General features: G+C 36.1%; 1 protein-coding gene across 9 annotated transcripts in view; it reads right to left on the bottom strand.

Annotated features, from left to right (window-relative positions):
* The window catches only part of LOC138708126 (TBC1 domain family member 2B-like), a 90,195-nt gene that overhangs the window by 24,559 nt on the left and 49,452 nt on the right, over positions 1-16,184 (bottom strand). For 7 of the 9 annotated variants that reach the window (XR_011334588.1, XR_011334589.1, XR_011334591.1 and 4 more), the window contains one exon: positions 8,746-8,922. Coding sequence is in view for 4 of the 9 variants with exons in the window: in XM_069838342.1 (XP_069694443.1) it covers positions 8,746-8,922 (177 nt within the window). In the remaining 5 variants the exon portion in view is untranslated. Of the gene's footprint in view, positions 1-194; positions 212-8,745; positions 8,923-16,184 lie in introns of all 9 variants that reach the window. The other 2 variants (XR_011334590.1, XR_011334592.1) reach the window with 1 other exon arrangement.

Raw genomic sequence — 16,184 nt, forward strand, 5'->3', positions numbered from 1 at the left:
CCTATAGTTTCATACAAGATGCTCAATACCACAGCTATATACTGATCACAATTCTTGAGATGTGAGGAAAAATTTACAAGTTTTCTACAAGTTATTCACGAAGAAGCACAAGCATCTACAGCAACGAAACACAAATTAACACAAGTCCTCACGTTAATACTCATAAAAAATATTCCCATTCAACCTTAACGTACCTCTTTCTTGCTCCACTCTTAAGGCATTAAGACAAAACAAAATGTTTCTATCGTTATAAAACTTTTCACAAACAAACAAATATTGGCTCTTGGCTACAAGTTGGACCACCAATACACAATCTTGTCAGTGCACTGCACATCCAAAACTGATACCAACTTGGAAACTTAAAACCACAGTTACTGGTACAGTGCAAATGTATCGAGTCTGACAATGGAACAATAACGAATTTCCAGAAAAGGGTGGAAACACGTAGGTCGACACTTACTTTAGCTGTGGTTGTTGGTATTGTGACTGGGAATGCTTGCCATAGGGCATATAATATCTAAATCACCCTAAAAAAATAAAATATAAGAAATAATCTAAGCTCTAAAACAGCTTGATTTAAAATAGTACATTATGCAACGAGCCTATAATGGTAGTAATTAAGACGTGAGTATGTTTATGAAACGAGCACAAGCGAGTTTCATAATTTTCATACGAGCGTCTTAATTACCATTATAGGCAAGTTTCATACGACTTTTTATGCTCGACCATATTTCTAACTTGAAATTATTCATAAGTATTCATGTTATTGTTATGTGAGTGAGGAGCGGAACTGACCTTGTGCAATAGCCTACCTCATAAATTGTGAGATGTGCGCAGACGCGAAAGTATTGATTTTTTCCGAGAAACAAATTTCGAAGACCTTGATATAATCTAAAGAGTAATATAAACATTAATCTTGATATAACCCTGAAATTGAATTCGACATTGAAAAACGAGATGACAAATTGAATTTATTTTAATATTATTTACAATTAACGCTAATTATTATAGTAACAGAACTGACTTTATTTCAAATGTAGGTTATTTATTGTGCAATTGGTGAAATCGATACTTCAGCTTTCATATTGCTACAATGATATGTTCTGATTGGTGGAATAACCTGAACTTTAATGAATAGGTGTACTTTAATGAGGTCCATTAAAGGGCTGCTACCAGGTGTGTAATTACTACATTTCGGCATGGTCGAGCATAAAACAATTTTTTATTTATACTATAGTTTTGCAGAAAATTATTTTTTTTTAAACACCCATATATTTAGTTCCAGTAGTATACTCGAATATTTGAATGACAGCTGTCACTTATTCTCTCTGTCATTTGTATGTAGAGTAAAACTTGTTCAAAGTAAAATTCCGATGGACCGAATTTATTTTCCAAACTGCACAAGTTTCCACACTGTACAAAAACTACACAAGGGTTGCAAGGAATAGTGAAGTGCATTCCATAACCTCTGCTACTCAAATCCCATCCTCACCTTCCCGTGGTGCAACGTCTTTTTAACAAACGAGGCACTGGGAACTGTGTCACAGTGATATAATTGTTACACCAAAAAACAGAGGAAATGCTATTTCAGCATGTTGACCTGTCATAGCATGCATAAGTATTCCCGAAGTGGTGAAGAAGGGATATGATTAGTGGAGTTTTCTGACAATCCTGGCTAGATCATATGGACCAGCTAACCGATGATTGGTATCCTCATTAAAAAATGTTGACAATTATGTGTAGGTAATACTACCACCACAATATAAAACATGGTGCTGACATTAACGGTTATATCACTCTCCTACATTGGACAGCAATAAAGTTAACGAATTATTGTCAAGAAACTGAGCAATAGTTAACAACAATAATAATTTACACAAGTTCTATCAAATTTTATTGAGAACAAACTGTGTAAGGTTACTGTCAGTTTATGACAGAAGCTTGGCCATGCTGGCTGATGTAGGTAGGTGATACACATTATAATTATAATTATTACAATAATTACTGTCCAGTGTATGGAAATTTTGTCGTTTTTAACCTCGTTTTCGTCCAACTTTCGAGGTCTAAACGGAGTTCAAAGAAAAATTGATGAAAACACGATTATTAACTCATTTCTGGGCTTCATAATGAAAAATAGAACAAAAAGGTGCCGGTATGCAGTTCTGGCAAATTCTGCCAGAAAAAAGCACTGATTGTAAGACATGTTAACATACGCACATTCTTTCATATCAACCTCCTTTGCAATACAAATCCCAAGGTATAGAAGCTATAGTCCAACTTGTAACCAATACGCAGTACTTCAATTCTCGAAGTAAAATGCATCTGGAAATATTCCTTGCATAATCTCATAGGTATAGGTAATCCACAAGGCATAAAGCAAATAAGACCAATATTAAACGAATTAAAATAAAAAATGAAAAATAATAAACAGGTTGTGCAAATCAAGATTTCAGGTATAACTCCCTGTAAAGTTGATTTGAATAATTTCGAGGGAAAAATTGTTCCGGAGCCGGGTATCGAACCCGGGACCTTTGGTTTAACGTACCAACGCTCTACCACTGAGCTACTCGGGAACTCTAACCTACACCGATCCAATTTTTCCCCTCCATATCCACAGACCTCAAAGTGGGCTGACAACCGTCAAGCAACCAACTTCGAGTGCACACTAACTCCGTGTGACTTAAATTGTGGTAATAATAATAATAATAATAATACCACAATTTAAGTCACACGGAGTTAGTGTGCACTCGAAGTTGGTTGCTTGACAGTTGTCAGCCCACTTTGAGGTCTGTGGATATGGAGGGAAAAATTGGATCGGTGTCGGTTAGAGTTCCCGAGTAGCTCAGTGGTAGAGCATTGGTACGTTAAACCAAAGGTCCCGGGTTCGATACCCGGCTCCGGAACAATTTTTCCCTCGAAATTATTCAATAAACAGATTGGATACTATACACTGTAACCACCTATAATTTTAAAATTAAATTTATTAAAAACAAAAATGCAATTATCTTTATTCAATAGATTAAGCCATTTAATAATAATAATAATAATAATAATAATAATAATAATAATAATAATAATAGTTTACTTAACCTAGCAGAGTTAAGGCCATACGGACTTCTCTACGGCCTTCTCTAACACTCAACCAGGAGTAAAACTGTGTTACAAAAAACACTACAAATTTACAAAATAAAGTACACTACAATTTTACACACAAAACTGAAGAAGATATTGTAGTAATGGAAATTCCAATTAGTCTTCACTTCCTACCTGCCAAGAAAAACCATACAACACTGACAAGGGAAGGGTTTCGGCTCGAACAGGAATTTTTGGTTAAAAATTTGTACAGACTCTTACCTCACAATAGTGATGAAGACCGTAAAAGCATTCATTTGTGTAACTCTCCGTTTGGTTGGTATTGGTCAATACACTTCTTTAAAAATGTAGCCTACATGAGGATTCTCTATAAAATGCATGAAACAGCATGGAGCAGAGCAATAAGCACAACACGCAGAAGCAACACCTGAACAATCTTCTGAACCACACTCCAGTGCTGAAAAATCGAATGCTACCTGAATTACATTTTTGAAGTCTGAGACTTGTTCAGGATTCACGTAACCAGCTGACTGCCAGGAATACTGAAGCATAGGGCGGTATACTGGAGCAGACAACTGGTTATGAATAACAGAGTGCATTTTCATTATAAACACTCGATTTCCCAAGTTAAGTTCTGGATTCTCAGCAAGAGTCCTTATGTAATGTTATCCTCCGAGCATATATTTTGTATTGTCTAAGGAAACAGATATTCAGAAGCTGGATATATTTAGTTTTTTAGGTGGAATAATCATACATTCCATGTCCTAGCCTTGGAATGATTCATTTATTAAGGTTGTGTCCTTGTGCGCATTCAATGACTTACACAACAGTGTACACTTTTGATTAGCTGCAATATTTTCAGACAGAACGTTGGAGAAAAATGTTCTTAAATGCGCTTTAGACATTTTACCACTCACACTAGCTTCTAGGCTAGGCTAGGCTTACAGGTAAGGTGTCCCATCCCCTTAACTTGTGCAGTGCTGTCCCCACCCAACTTGTACAGTGCTCTAACAGACAAACCACACATTACATAAACGAATGCTTTTGGGAGCTTTACAGAGATGTAAAGACGGGCCTGTATACAAATTTTGAATACGAAATTCCTGTTCGAGCCGAAACCCTTCCCTTGTGAGATCAGTCATATTTCTCCCACCTCCAAGTGTTATCCTCTCAATTTCATTACAAAACATACTGAATGTTCTGTCTCAGAATTCCAATTTTGGGTATGTAATTTTTTTTTTCAATGCCACCAAGTTGTCTTTCTATGTTTCTGGTCTTCTCTCCTGGCAGAGACTTACATGTAACCCACTTACCAGGTTGGGGCACCTGGAAGTCGGAGTTATGATACCTCAGTGATATGAAAGTATGACCATGTATGATTATGTGGTGCCAGGAGAGGTCTTAAATCTAAACTTAACCTAAATTCGAGACTATTGACAAAAACAGGAAAAATTCCTGTGGTCTCATGCCAGGAATCAATCTCGGGACATCATAACAGCCAACTCAAATTCTTTTATCTGGATTCAGAATTAATTAAAATACTAGTCACTTCAATTAAGTTTATTTAATAATAAGAAAGGAGAAAACAGGAAGATACAGATGAGTGTCAATCTATAGTGAGGATCACGTAAGAGTAGTTCCTGAAAGTCTAATTTGGCCATCTCTTCAGTGTTGCCAACTAATACCAGATAACACCAAAGAGGGGTAAAATCACAATGCTACGTACTGAAATAATAATAATATTAGTACAGTGTTAACAATACCCGGTAACAATGTCTTGCTTATTTACCACATCTCATCTTTATGTTGCGAGGTGTTTCCTAAATGGTTCAATAATTTATTTATGAAATAGTATATTTTCCTCTTGGACTTCTCGCATATTATGTTGGTAATTAGGATTAGTATGATCTAATATTACAATTTATTTTGTCAGGCAACATGAAATTTATTGCTTTGACTAAAGAGTTTACGATTCATGAGACCTAACCTAAAAATGTATTTACTTGCTTGCATTTTCATCAGTTTGTTTTACTGTAAACCGAAATCATTGCTGCCAACATAACAGTTACAAAATAACTGCCAGTTGTAGTATTTGTCAGTACCCGAAATTCGAAACAAAGTTGGTAAAAGAAAATTCAACCTGAGAGCTAGAAAATCACTATAATCCACTAGCATATGTAGTAATAGGGGGAAAAATGGTTAAATTTCACCCTTAGGGTATTAAGTAAACTGATCCAGACTATACCTCCATGCAAGTGTTCAGAGTGAAGTAAAGTGAAGTTGTCACTGTTACAGGCTATAAAGGCCCACGTAGCAGTAGGAGGTTGAGACTCCCACTTCTGCAGATAAACAGCTTTAATACCAGTAATGTGAACACTAGGGGTGCATGTAGCAATGCAGTTAGGGCTTCTTGCTGCAAGCTGGAGGGTTGTGGATTCGATTTCCAAGAGTCCTGAATTTTCTCCATCAATTTAATCATTTCGGCCACACTATAGCTATTGGATTTATTCAACCTCAAACAGAAATTAGTACTAGGTTTATTTCCCTGGATGTGGGGGAAGGCAGCAAGCACATAGCAAATCTACTGGCATGAGTCTGTCGCATTTAAGCACACTTAAATGCCATCGATCTGGCCCGGGATCGAACCCATAACCTTGGGCATAGAAGGCCAATGCTATAGGCTACCAACTGTGCCATCCAAGCCAACTCACACAGAATGGATCCTTAAATTGTTGGAGACTATATATTGTAACAATTGAACAACCATATATATTTCAGAAGTCGAATCTTCCGTATAGAACTCCAAGTTGTCTTTAACACTCTTCTGTTCAGTATAGTATAGCTGTTGACAGCAACTTAAGTTCGCGTTATGGAAAATTATGCGAAAAATTGTCAAAAATTTTGCTGTTTAACAATTTTGTTGGGTCTAGGTAGCTTAAAGACTGGCGGTCTTACTAATAAACCATGTATAGTTTTTATATGAGAATGTTACTAATGAACCATAAATAAACGATGGATGTATAAATAATCTGTAACTATACAATGGGAATTGCTTTGCAGTAGTTATATTATATACGAAACCGCTTGTTTAAGCGTTGTATATAGAGAAAAAATGGCCGCCCCTCTAACAGCTGTTCGTATAGACTGTCATTTTATGATGATGGATGCCTTGTAACCACAGAAGAACACACCAAAGAGCACAGAATAAGTAGAATATTATTGCTGTAGCTTGTACTCTTTGACCAAAATATAGTGTGGTAATCGATCAGAGCCAGTTGTACTATCGATTCTTAACACGGCACACTAGAGCGCTCTACCGGATGCAATAGAGAATCTCAGACATTCTATTACCTTTCGTAATGAAGTAATGACGAAACTATGACGTAGCTGTGTAACAGTTATACTGTTATACACGACGTATGTAATGATTATTAGTAAGGAATTTACACACGACTTATAAATGAGCTACTCATTGTATAAGTCTAAGAGAGTTAAACATCTGTATATAGAGTTTTTATTAGTAAGATCGTGGAAACGGTGAAAATCTTTCTGAATTAAACGGTCACATAATTCCTTGGCTTCAATTTTCTGGGATTTCGCTTGCTGGCTGATTAAGGAAGAACCTCATACAGGTAAATGGCAGCAGCAGTCGGATACTTGAATTACAAAATACATTGTAAATAGTTCCGAGTTCTTCCACAAACAAGCATTCTTTCATTATGCTTGAATTTTGCAATCTCCAAGCTGTGTCGTGCTGAAGCTGACTACAGCACTTTCCCGCGTAAAAATAGCCAATCAGAGCACTGATTTCAGTTTCGCACATGCGCATAATTATCTGTATTCTCATGTGGAGTTTTGAGTAGCACAACGAACCCCCTGAGGCACCGAAGAGCAAAGAGCAAAGACTAAACACACTGTAACGCGTTATGAACATAACTAAATGTCAAATGACAGAGCAAATACTTTGGTATTACAAATACATTATTTAAGCAAAATTTATCATTTCCTGTAGCCCTGTAGCACATAAGGACGAGCCCCTGGTTTCAACACTTAAAAATCAAACATATAGGCTAACATAACTATTCCGTTCAGTTATTTTACGTTGTTCACTGTTTTCTTAGAACAAAATTGTTCATATTCCTTTTTATAACTTAACTCTGATTTGGTAGGAATTAGTTTCCCCAATTGCTTCCTTGAATTTATCTAGAATAGTATGTGGAACATCAATTTCTACATCTGCATCTCCCTTCATGATTATTTCATTAATCAACTGACTATTGAATGGTAGCAATTATTTCATGAATGGCGCCTATTAAATGGTGGGTTCTGAACTGAGCATAATGTGTTCACCTTAAGGGAAGACTCCATTGAAAATCATGAAAATTTTTCCAAATTTTTTTAGCTATTTCACTTATTCAGAATTTATATTTTCATATCCCAAATGGATTCAGCTCAATTCTGATTACAAATACTCGTATGTTTACACTTTTTAAATTAAGGCTGGAAGGGGGCGTGGAATTTAAAGAGCTGTCAAAATTGTTTTTCATCGAAGAATTCTTTTTTAAAATTTCTGATTACAAATCTAGTAACTTTTTGTTGACTCCCTGAAGTTACTAGATGAATGTAGCGGAGGAGAATATTAATTTACATAAATATTCATTTTATTTTCAAATCTATTTTTCTGAGTTCATTTTTGTTGATTCAACACCAACTTTCTTATGCCAAATATTAATCAATCTGGATTAAATTTTTACTGCAAGTATTTATGAGGTAGCTGCATGTTTCTACGCATTTATTTTTTGAGAAATGCTGCTAGTTTATTTTATTAATATTTTTCTTAATGCTGCTAGTTTATTTTATTAATATTTCTCACTATCAACATTTCTCACAAAATAAATGCATAGAAACATGCAGCTACCTCATAAATACTTGCAGTAAAAATTTCATCCAGATTGATTAATATTTGGCATAAGAATGTTGGTGTTGAATCAACAAAAATGAACACAGAAAAATAGATTTGAAAATAAAATGAATATTTATGTAAATTAATATTCTCCTCCGCTACATTCACTAGTAACTTCAGGGAGTCAACAAAAAGTTACTAGATTCGTAATCAGAAATTTTAAAAAAGAATTCTTCGATGAAAAACAATTTTGACAGCTCTTTAAATTCCACGCCCCCTTCCAGCCTTAATTTAAAAAGTGTAAACATACGAGTATTTGTAATCAGAATTGAGCTGAATCCATTTGGGGTATGAAAATATAAATTCTGAATAAGTGAAATAGCTAAAAAAAAAAAAATTTGGAAAAATTTTCATGATTTTCAGCGGAGTCTTCCCTTAATATTATTCACATAAAAATAAAAAATGTAACATAGTATGAGATAAAATATTGTGTGTTACAAAGGACGAAAATGTTTCACATATTCTTTTCGAAATCCTGGCTTGCATGGTGGCTCAGCTATAAACATCTCAACTCATATGTAAAACCTCACTTTTGCAACATGTAACATAAATAACTATTTCTCTGTGTAATTGTAAGTCAATAGTGAGAGAAAAACTGGATTACATGCACTCTCAGTGTGTGTAGAAGCTGGAAGCTATTATACATGCCATATTCGTCCAAATCAATCATTACTCTGTGTCATACCAACCTTAGAACCTTCAAACAGAAATGCATCCCACACTCGCAAGAAGAGGTCGACCGGTAAACTATCAATATAGATGCAAAGAAACCAATTGAAGGTCACTAAAGAGATGTCTACACTGTAGAGAAGTAAATGAGATGAAAGGCGTGGCATCTTCTCAGCAATTAGGTCCTTCAGCACCCTCTGCAAAGAAAGCTCATTTTAACATCCACTGGATAAGGTCAGGGCTGGGCAAAATACTGACATCCAAGTATTTCAAATACAAATACAAACGATGAAAGAGTAATGGAACGGAGAAAAATTCTCCCCGGCGTCGGGATTTGAACCCGGGTTTTCAGCTCTACGTGCTGATGCTTTATCCACTAAGCCACACCGGATACAACTCCGACGCCGGTTAGAATCGTCTCAGATTAAGCTCCAACTCTTGGGTTCCCTCTAGTGGCCGCCCTCTGCACTACGTCATAGATGTCTATGAACGCAGGACCGAAGTCCACACATGTGCTGAGGTGCACTCGATATGAGTGACTAGTTGGCCGGGATCCGACGGAATAAGCGCCGTCTTAAATCACTTTATTTTAATGTACCGAAGTACATATGATATTTCCATGCAGATATTCTGCGTCATCATACGATGAAAGAGTAATGGAACGGAGAAAAATTCTCCCCGGCCAACTAGTCACTCATATCGAGTGCACCTCAGCACATGTGTGGACTTCGGTCCTGCGTTCATAGACATCTATGACGTAGTGCAGAGGGCGGCCACTAGAGGGAACCCAAGAGTTGGAGCTTAATCTGAGACGATTCTAACCGGCGTCGGAGTTGTATCCGGTGTGGCTTAGTGGATAAAGCATCAGCACGTAGAGCTGAAAACCCGGGTTCAAATCCCGACGCTGGGGAGAATTTTTCTCCGTTCCATTACTCTTTCATCGTATGATGACGCAGAATATCTGCATGGAAATATCATATGTACTTCGGTACATTAAAATAACAAATACTAAATACTTCAAAGAAAAGTATATGAATTACAAATACAAAATACTTCTAAAAAATTAACCAAAATACATTTGTGTTTCAAATACTCAAAATACATTTGCATTTCAAATACTCGAAGCAATATACTGTATAAAGAAGTAAGAATATTACTGAAAATCTAAAATATTATATTAACATTAAAAGTATACGTGATCAAGGATGAGAATGGTGACTTGCTCGCAGACTCTCCATCAATCCTAAACAGATGGAAAAACTATTTTGCGTAACTACTAAATGTACATAGGCCAAATAGAAATGATCGGGACGAAATTGAAATACAAACTGCTGAGCCATTTATACCCGAACCCACGCTTTCAGAAGTCGAAATTGCGATAGAAAATCTGAAAAAGTACAAGTCTCCAGGTATCGATCAAATTCCAGCAGAATTAATACAAGAGGGTGGAAGTGCATTATATAGCGAAATTTATAAACTTGTACTTGCTATTTGGGAAAAGGAAATTGTACCAGAACAATGGAAGGAGTCCATAATTGTACCTATTTTTAAAAAGGGGGACAAAACCAACTGTGGTAACTTTCGAGGAATATCACTTTTGTTGACATCGTACAAAATTTTGTCCAATTTCTTTTCAGGAGATTAACTCCGTATGTAGATGAAATTATTGGGGATCATCAGTGCGGTTTTCGACGTAATACATCGACTATTGATCAGATTTTTTGTATTCGACAGATAATGAAGAAAAAATGGGAGTATAAGGGTACAGTGCATCAGTTATTCATAGATTTCAAAAAGGCATATGACTCGGTTAAGAGGGAAGTATTATATGATATTCTTATTGAATTTGGTATTCCCAAGAAACTAGTTCAATTAATTAAAATGTGTCTCAGTGAAACATACAGCAGAGTCCGTATAGGTCAGTTTCTATCTGATGCTTTTCCAATTCACTGCGGGCTAAAGCAGGGAGATGCACTATCACCTTTACTTTTTAACTTCGCTCTAGAATATGCCATTAGGAAAGTTCAGGATAACAGGCAGGGTTTGGAATTGAACGGGTTACATCAGCTTCTTGTCTATGCGGATGACGTGAATATGTTAGGAGAAGATACACAAATGATTAGGGAAAACACGGAAATTTTACTTGAAGCTAGTAAAGCAATCGGTTTGGAAGTAAATCCCGAAAAGACAAAGTATATGATTATGTCTCGTGACCAGAATATTGTACGAAATGGAAATATAAAAATTGGAGATTTATCCTTCGAAGAGGTGGAAAAATTCAAATATCTTGGAGCAACAGTAACAAATATAAATGACACTCAGGAGGAAATTAAACGCAAATAAATATGGGAAATGCGTGTTGTTATTCGGTTCAGAAGCTCTTATCATCCAGTCTGCTGTCCAAAAATCTGAAAGTTAGAATTTATAAAACAGTTATATTACTGGTTCTTCTGTATGGCTGTGAAACTTGGACTCTCACTCTGAGAGAGGAACATAGGTTAAGGGTGTTTGAGAATAAGGTGCTTAGGAAAATATTTGGGGCTAAGCGGGATGAAGTTACAGGAGAATGGAGAAAGTTACACAAGACAGAACTGCACGCATTGTATTGATCACCTGACATAATTAGGAACATTAAATCCAGACGTTTGAGATGGGCAGGGCATGTAGCGCATATGGGCGAATCCAGAAATGCATATAGAGTGTTAGTTGGGAGACCGGAGGGAAAAAGACCTTTAGGGAGGCCGAGACGTAGATGGGAGGATAATATTAAAATGGATTTGAGGGAGGTGGGGTATGATGATAGAGACTGGATTAATCTTGCACAGGATAGGGACCGCTGGCGGGCTTATGTGAGGGCGGCAATGAACCTTTGGGTTCCTTAAAAGCCATTTGTAAATAAGTATTTTTATCTCGAAGTTTCATATAAACACTGTAACTGAACATTCTTCCTTTTCCCAGTCAACAATGAAATTATGCTACATCTGAATAATTACTGCTCCCTTAAAAAAAAAAAGTTTCTTAAAATGTTCATCAAATACCGGTAAGGATCCCCTTGCTGATAAATGAATAAATCCTGCAAAAGAGAACAGTCTTTCTACAGGCGCAGAGGAACACAAACTTGTATTATACTTTATAAAAGCTTGTTTCACTGTTGGGTAATTCTCTAGAGTGCACAGGGTTGTCCCTTTGCCATTGAAGAATTGTATGAGCTCATACTCCACAGTAGACAAGTTCTTTTCTTTTTGCTTTTCAAAGTCTGTTGTACTTGGGTTGAAAACATAAAAATTGTTTTCATCGTCTGAACTGACCAAAGGTGTAGCAGAGAACTGCTCAGCTGATTTGACACACATATTCTGTATCCTCTTCTTATCATTTAGTGAGGCAGTGTCAGGTAGCTATCTCATCTTAAATGATGGGTAGAAGCAAGCTGCCAAAATAGCTCAATTAGCTTCTGGGATCAGATCAAACATCGCTTTAAATCTTGATGAAAGTGAACTTATTACGACTGGAGTTACTTGGAATAGATGGCGTAGATTACTAGGTAACAGAATATGTAATCTATTTTTGAGGGAAATTAATGTGGACAAAAGTTGGCCGTAATAGCACGTCTTCTCATTTTGCATTAAATCAAGGGCTACGGCAATGGGTTTCAGAACTGCATAATATTCTTCAAGGTACTGAAACTCAACATCTTTGAAGGTTGGCAATCCCAGTTTTTCACATATATTGTTCATATCATGTTTGAATTGCAATTTTTGAGAGATTGAGTCATAAGGAGAATTCCATCGAGTTGAGCAAGGGAACTTTAATGGATATTTCAAGACGTCTCATATAATTTCTGAGGATTTGAGTCTCCTAGACGCATTCCATAATGCTGAACATTTAGCAAGTGTTGGGAGATGGATTCTTGATGCTGTTGGAGATTTCTTTATGGCATTAAGGAAATCAGTTGTGGCAAGAAAACTAAGTGTATGGCTAGCACATCTGAAATGGTAGGCAAATAAGACAAAAGTTCATTCTTCAAATCCAAATCCAAAACTTGAAAGACAAGAAGAAGAAGAAAATATTTTGAGTATTTGAAATACAAAATACATCAATTTTATGTATTTAAATACAAAATACTTTCGAAAATCCTTACAAAATACAAATGTATTTCAAATACTGCCCAGCCCTGGATATGGTATACCACTGTGAATATTATGTTAACACTGGTCAACATTGAAAATGCTTCGGAAATTAAAGTAATCAATTCTTGCTAAATTTGGGTCATTGATCACGAACAGGCGCGGATACAAGGGGGGGTCTGGGGGGCTATAGACCCCCCTATCAATTCAAAGACTTTTTTTTAATTTAAAATGTACAAAGCATTATTTTTTCATTCATATAACTTATATGATTTCTTCACTCTCTAAACTTCATATTATTTTGCTATTTTACTTTCGCATACAAACTCTCTTTACAGTTCGCAGTGAATAGATCAGGTAAGTGGTCGCATTCCTTAGGGGTCGTTACCATGGGGTTTAACAATAGCTCGGACTTCGGAACGGAAATCTAACGGTAACCACCCCTACCACACTGCAGCTAGGCTGCTACCAATATCTTTGTTATCGTACTTTACAATAGCCACTACATTCGACTTTTGAATTGAGACGAGAAGTGATCAGTCCGCACAGGTGAATTATTTAGTGCAACAGTTATAAGAAATTATAAAATGTCGGAACGTAAGTTTCAAACAAATATCTTACAATTCGTCAAGAAGCCGTGTGGTGAAGTGAAAGAAAAGTGCAGTACGGATGACAATGGTACAACTGATGAAGAAAAGTGTATGCCTGTTAATACCGTAACAGTGGAATCGGTTATGTGCGGTGAAGTGATGACGCTAGTTCGACGACTCATAATGTATTAGATATTGGTTGCTTAGTGGAAAAAGAAATATGCAGTGACGAGATAAAATACAAAGCTCTAACAAATCCATGGGTTCCAGACGAAAAATATCCATTTCCGAGGACACTAGAATCGGGACAGTCTAGACAATTTCAGCATGCGTGGCTTAAAAGATTTCCATGGCTGTCTTACAGTAAGAAGGATAAAGGTGCGTTCTGTCACGTGTGCGTTTTATTCGGACCTATAGAGGGAGGGGGAAGCAAAGTTACGTTACATAATTTAGTTACGAAACCTCTAAGGAAATTCAAAAAGGCCTCAAATATTCAGGAGACATTCAGAGAACAGTTATCACAAAACTGCTCTCTTAAAATGTGACAACTTTAAAGTAGTGTTTGAAGGTAAGGTAGAGAACGTTCTGGTTCAATTGAATAATGAAGTGTTACAAACAGTGCGCGAAAACATGATGAAACTTGTCCCAATAGTAAAAACAATTATTTTGTGCGGCCGACAAAATATTCCATTAAGAGGACACAGGAATGATGGTGCGATTGACTTGGAAAGCGAAAATCAAAACAAAGGTAATTCCAAGGAGCTTCTTAAATATCGCGTTGATGCCGGTGATCAGATTCTGCATATTCATCTTAAAAATGCCCCCAAAAACTCTTCTCTAACAAGCAAAACAACGCAAAACGATCTCATAAACTGTTGTGGCACCATTATTGAAAAGAAAATTGTTGAAGAGGTTAACAAAAGTAAAACATCCCAGACGACTTCAGCTTCGTTAAACTGTAAGTAACATTTAATCGACTTTCCATTCCAGTCACCATTTCCTTTAGAATTAGAACTAACTGAAGACTTAGAACCTAAGAGTGACAATATTGTTGTGGTTTATTTATTTGTTTTTAATTCCATTGTTCTGTGTTATGATTATACTACTGTATTCATATGTTAATTGAGGGGTTGGTGCAAGAAAGGCACTTCTCTCAAATGCAAGTTTTGAGAAAATTAATGTTGGAAATTCAAACCGTAATAATGTTATCTATGCATGCCTTTACATTTTGGGTACCGGTACTCCTGACCTCTATGATTACAGTATTGAACTACAACTTTGTGATCATATGCATAACAGATCAGAGAACACAATAAAGTGTTTTACTCAAAAAGGGCACATCCTCTAAAATGTCCTTCTTGCACCCAGCCCCTCAATTATTATTAGCCCCCCCTATTATTAAATTCTAGATCCGCGCCTGATCACGAATATGACATTAATTTTTGTCAATTGTTTCTGGTTTTGGCGATATTCGATATGACTGGATGTGCTCCATCCTTTATAAATATTACACCAAATCAAGGTTTGTACTAGTTTTACAACCCCTGAATGAGAAGGAATCCGTTTTAAGACTTCCAGCTTGACTTACCACTGACAAAGCGACCTTCACAACAACACTTGGCAGCTGCTAGTGAAAATGTGTTTTCTTTATTGTGTTCCCTTATGTTTTGTTCAATTTTGCATACTTGATCGTGGTGAGATCCTATGTGATTTTCTGTGAGCAATATTTTTGTCTACTGTACTTAAACATGGTGCATAAATGTGTACACAGTGTGGTCAGTTTTTTTTTTTTTTTTTTTGCGTTAATAAGAAATTCGTTAAAGTTATGAACCAAAATGGAAATGCATTCAAATATTTTCTGCGTAAAATTCCACGAATCATTTGAAATAAAATCAAGAAGGGTATTTTTATTGGTTCTCAGATTCATAAACTTCTCAATGACCATCATTCTGTAACATTGTTACATGAATTAACCAAAATAACAGATACACTAAAAATTCTAAAAGTCATAACTGATAGCTCTTTAATTGATACAGCCGAACAATATTACATTGCTAAAAATTATAATCAAGGTAACCCCATCATAAATGAACAAATAACCAATTTATTTAAATCAATTCCACATAAACAATCCAGACAAACTTCTATACAGTTCCCCCCACCCCTAACCCCACTTCCGGTACAGCTCGATGTACATTAGCGTAAGGTTGTTTAATGTGAGCACTTCCCAAACTTCAGTTAGAGCCGAGACACCGTAAGAACACACCACTACAACAACATAAGTTTCTGCACGTAAGTTATCCTACAATTTCTCATTAAGAACTAGAGATTACATAAAGCACTGTAATTGCATACAGTCCTAACATTTTCGCGTATTTACAGAATGTCTGGCTATCTGAACTATGGAAAGTGACAACTCTAAATCTGTTCATACACAACCATGGCAAGACTAAACAATAACTTCACAGCACTCCAATGAATTGCTAATGGCTGAACTCCACATAGCACAAATCACTAAAGACGCAGAGTTTTAATTGTTTTAATGTGTTTCTCAACTAAGTGATTATTGACATTCATCTTTGAATTTTACCAAGCATTATCTGCTAGTGTTTTAATACTTAAGTTTTCCAGTTCTGGTCCAGCTGTTCCATTTACTCAGTGTTTTAATCCATTACGAAGTAACAGTATATAACCAACAGCTGTGTGGACATATCACATAAGTTCATTTAAATCATACACAATGAT

Source organism: Periplaneta americana, chromosome 10, assembly GCF_040183065.1.
Source record: "Periplaneta americana isolate PAMFEO1 chromosome 10, P.americana_PAMFEO1_priV1, whole genome shotgun sequence".
Taxonomy (NCBI): Eukaryota; Metazoa; Arthropoda; class Insecta; order Blattodea; family Blattidae; genus Periplaneta; species Periplaneta americana.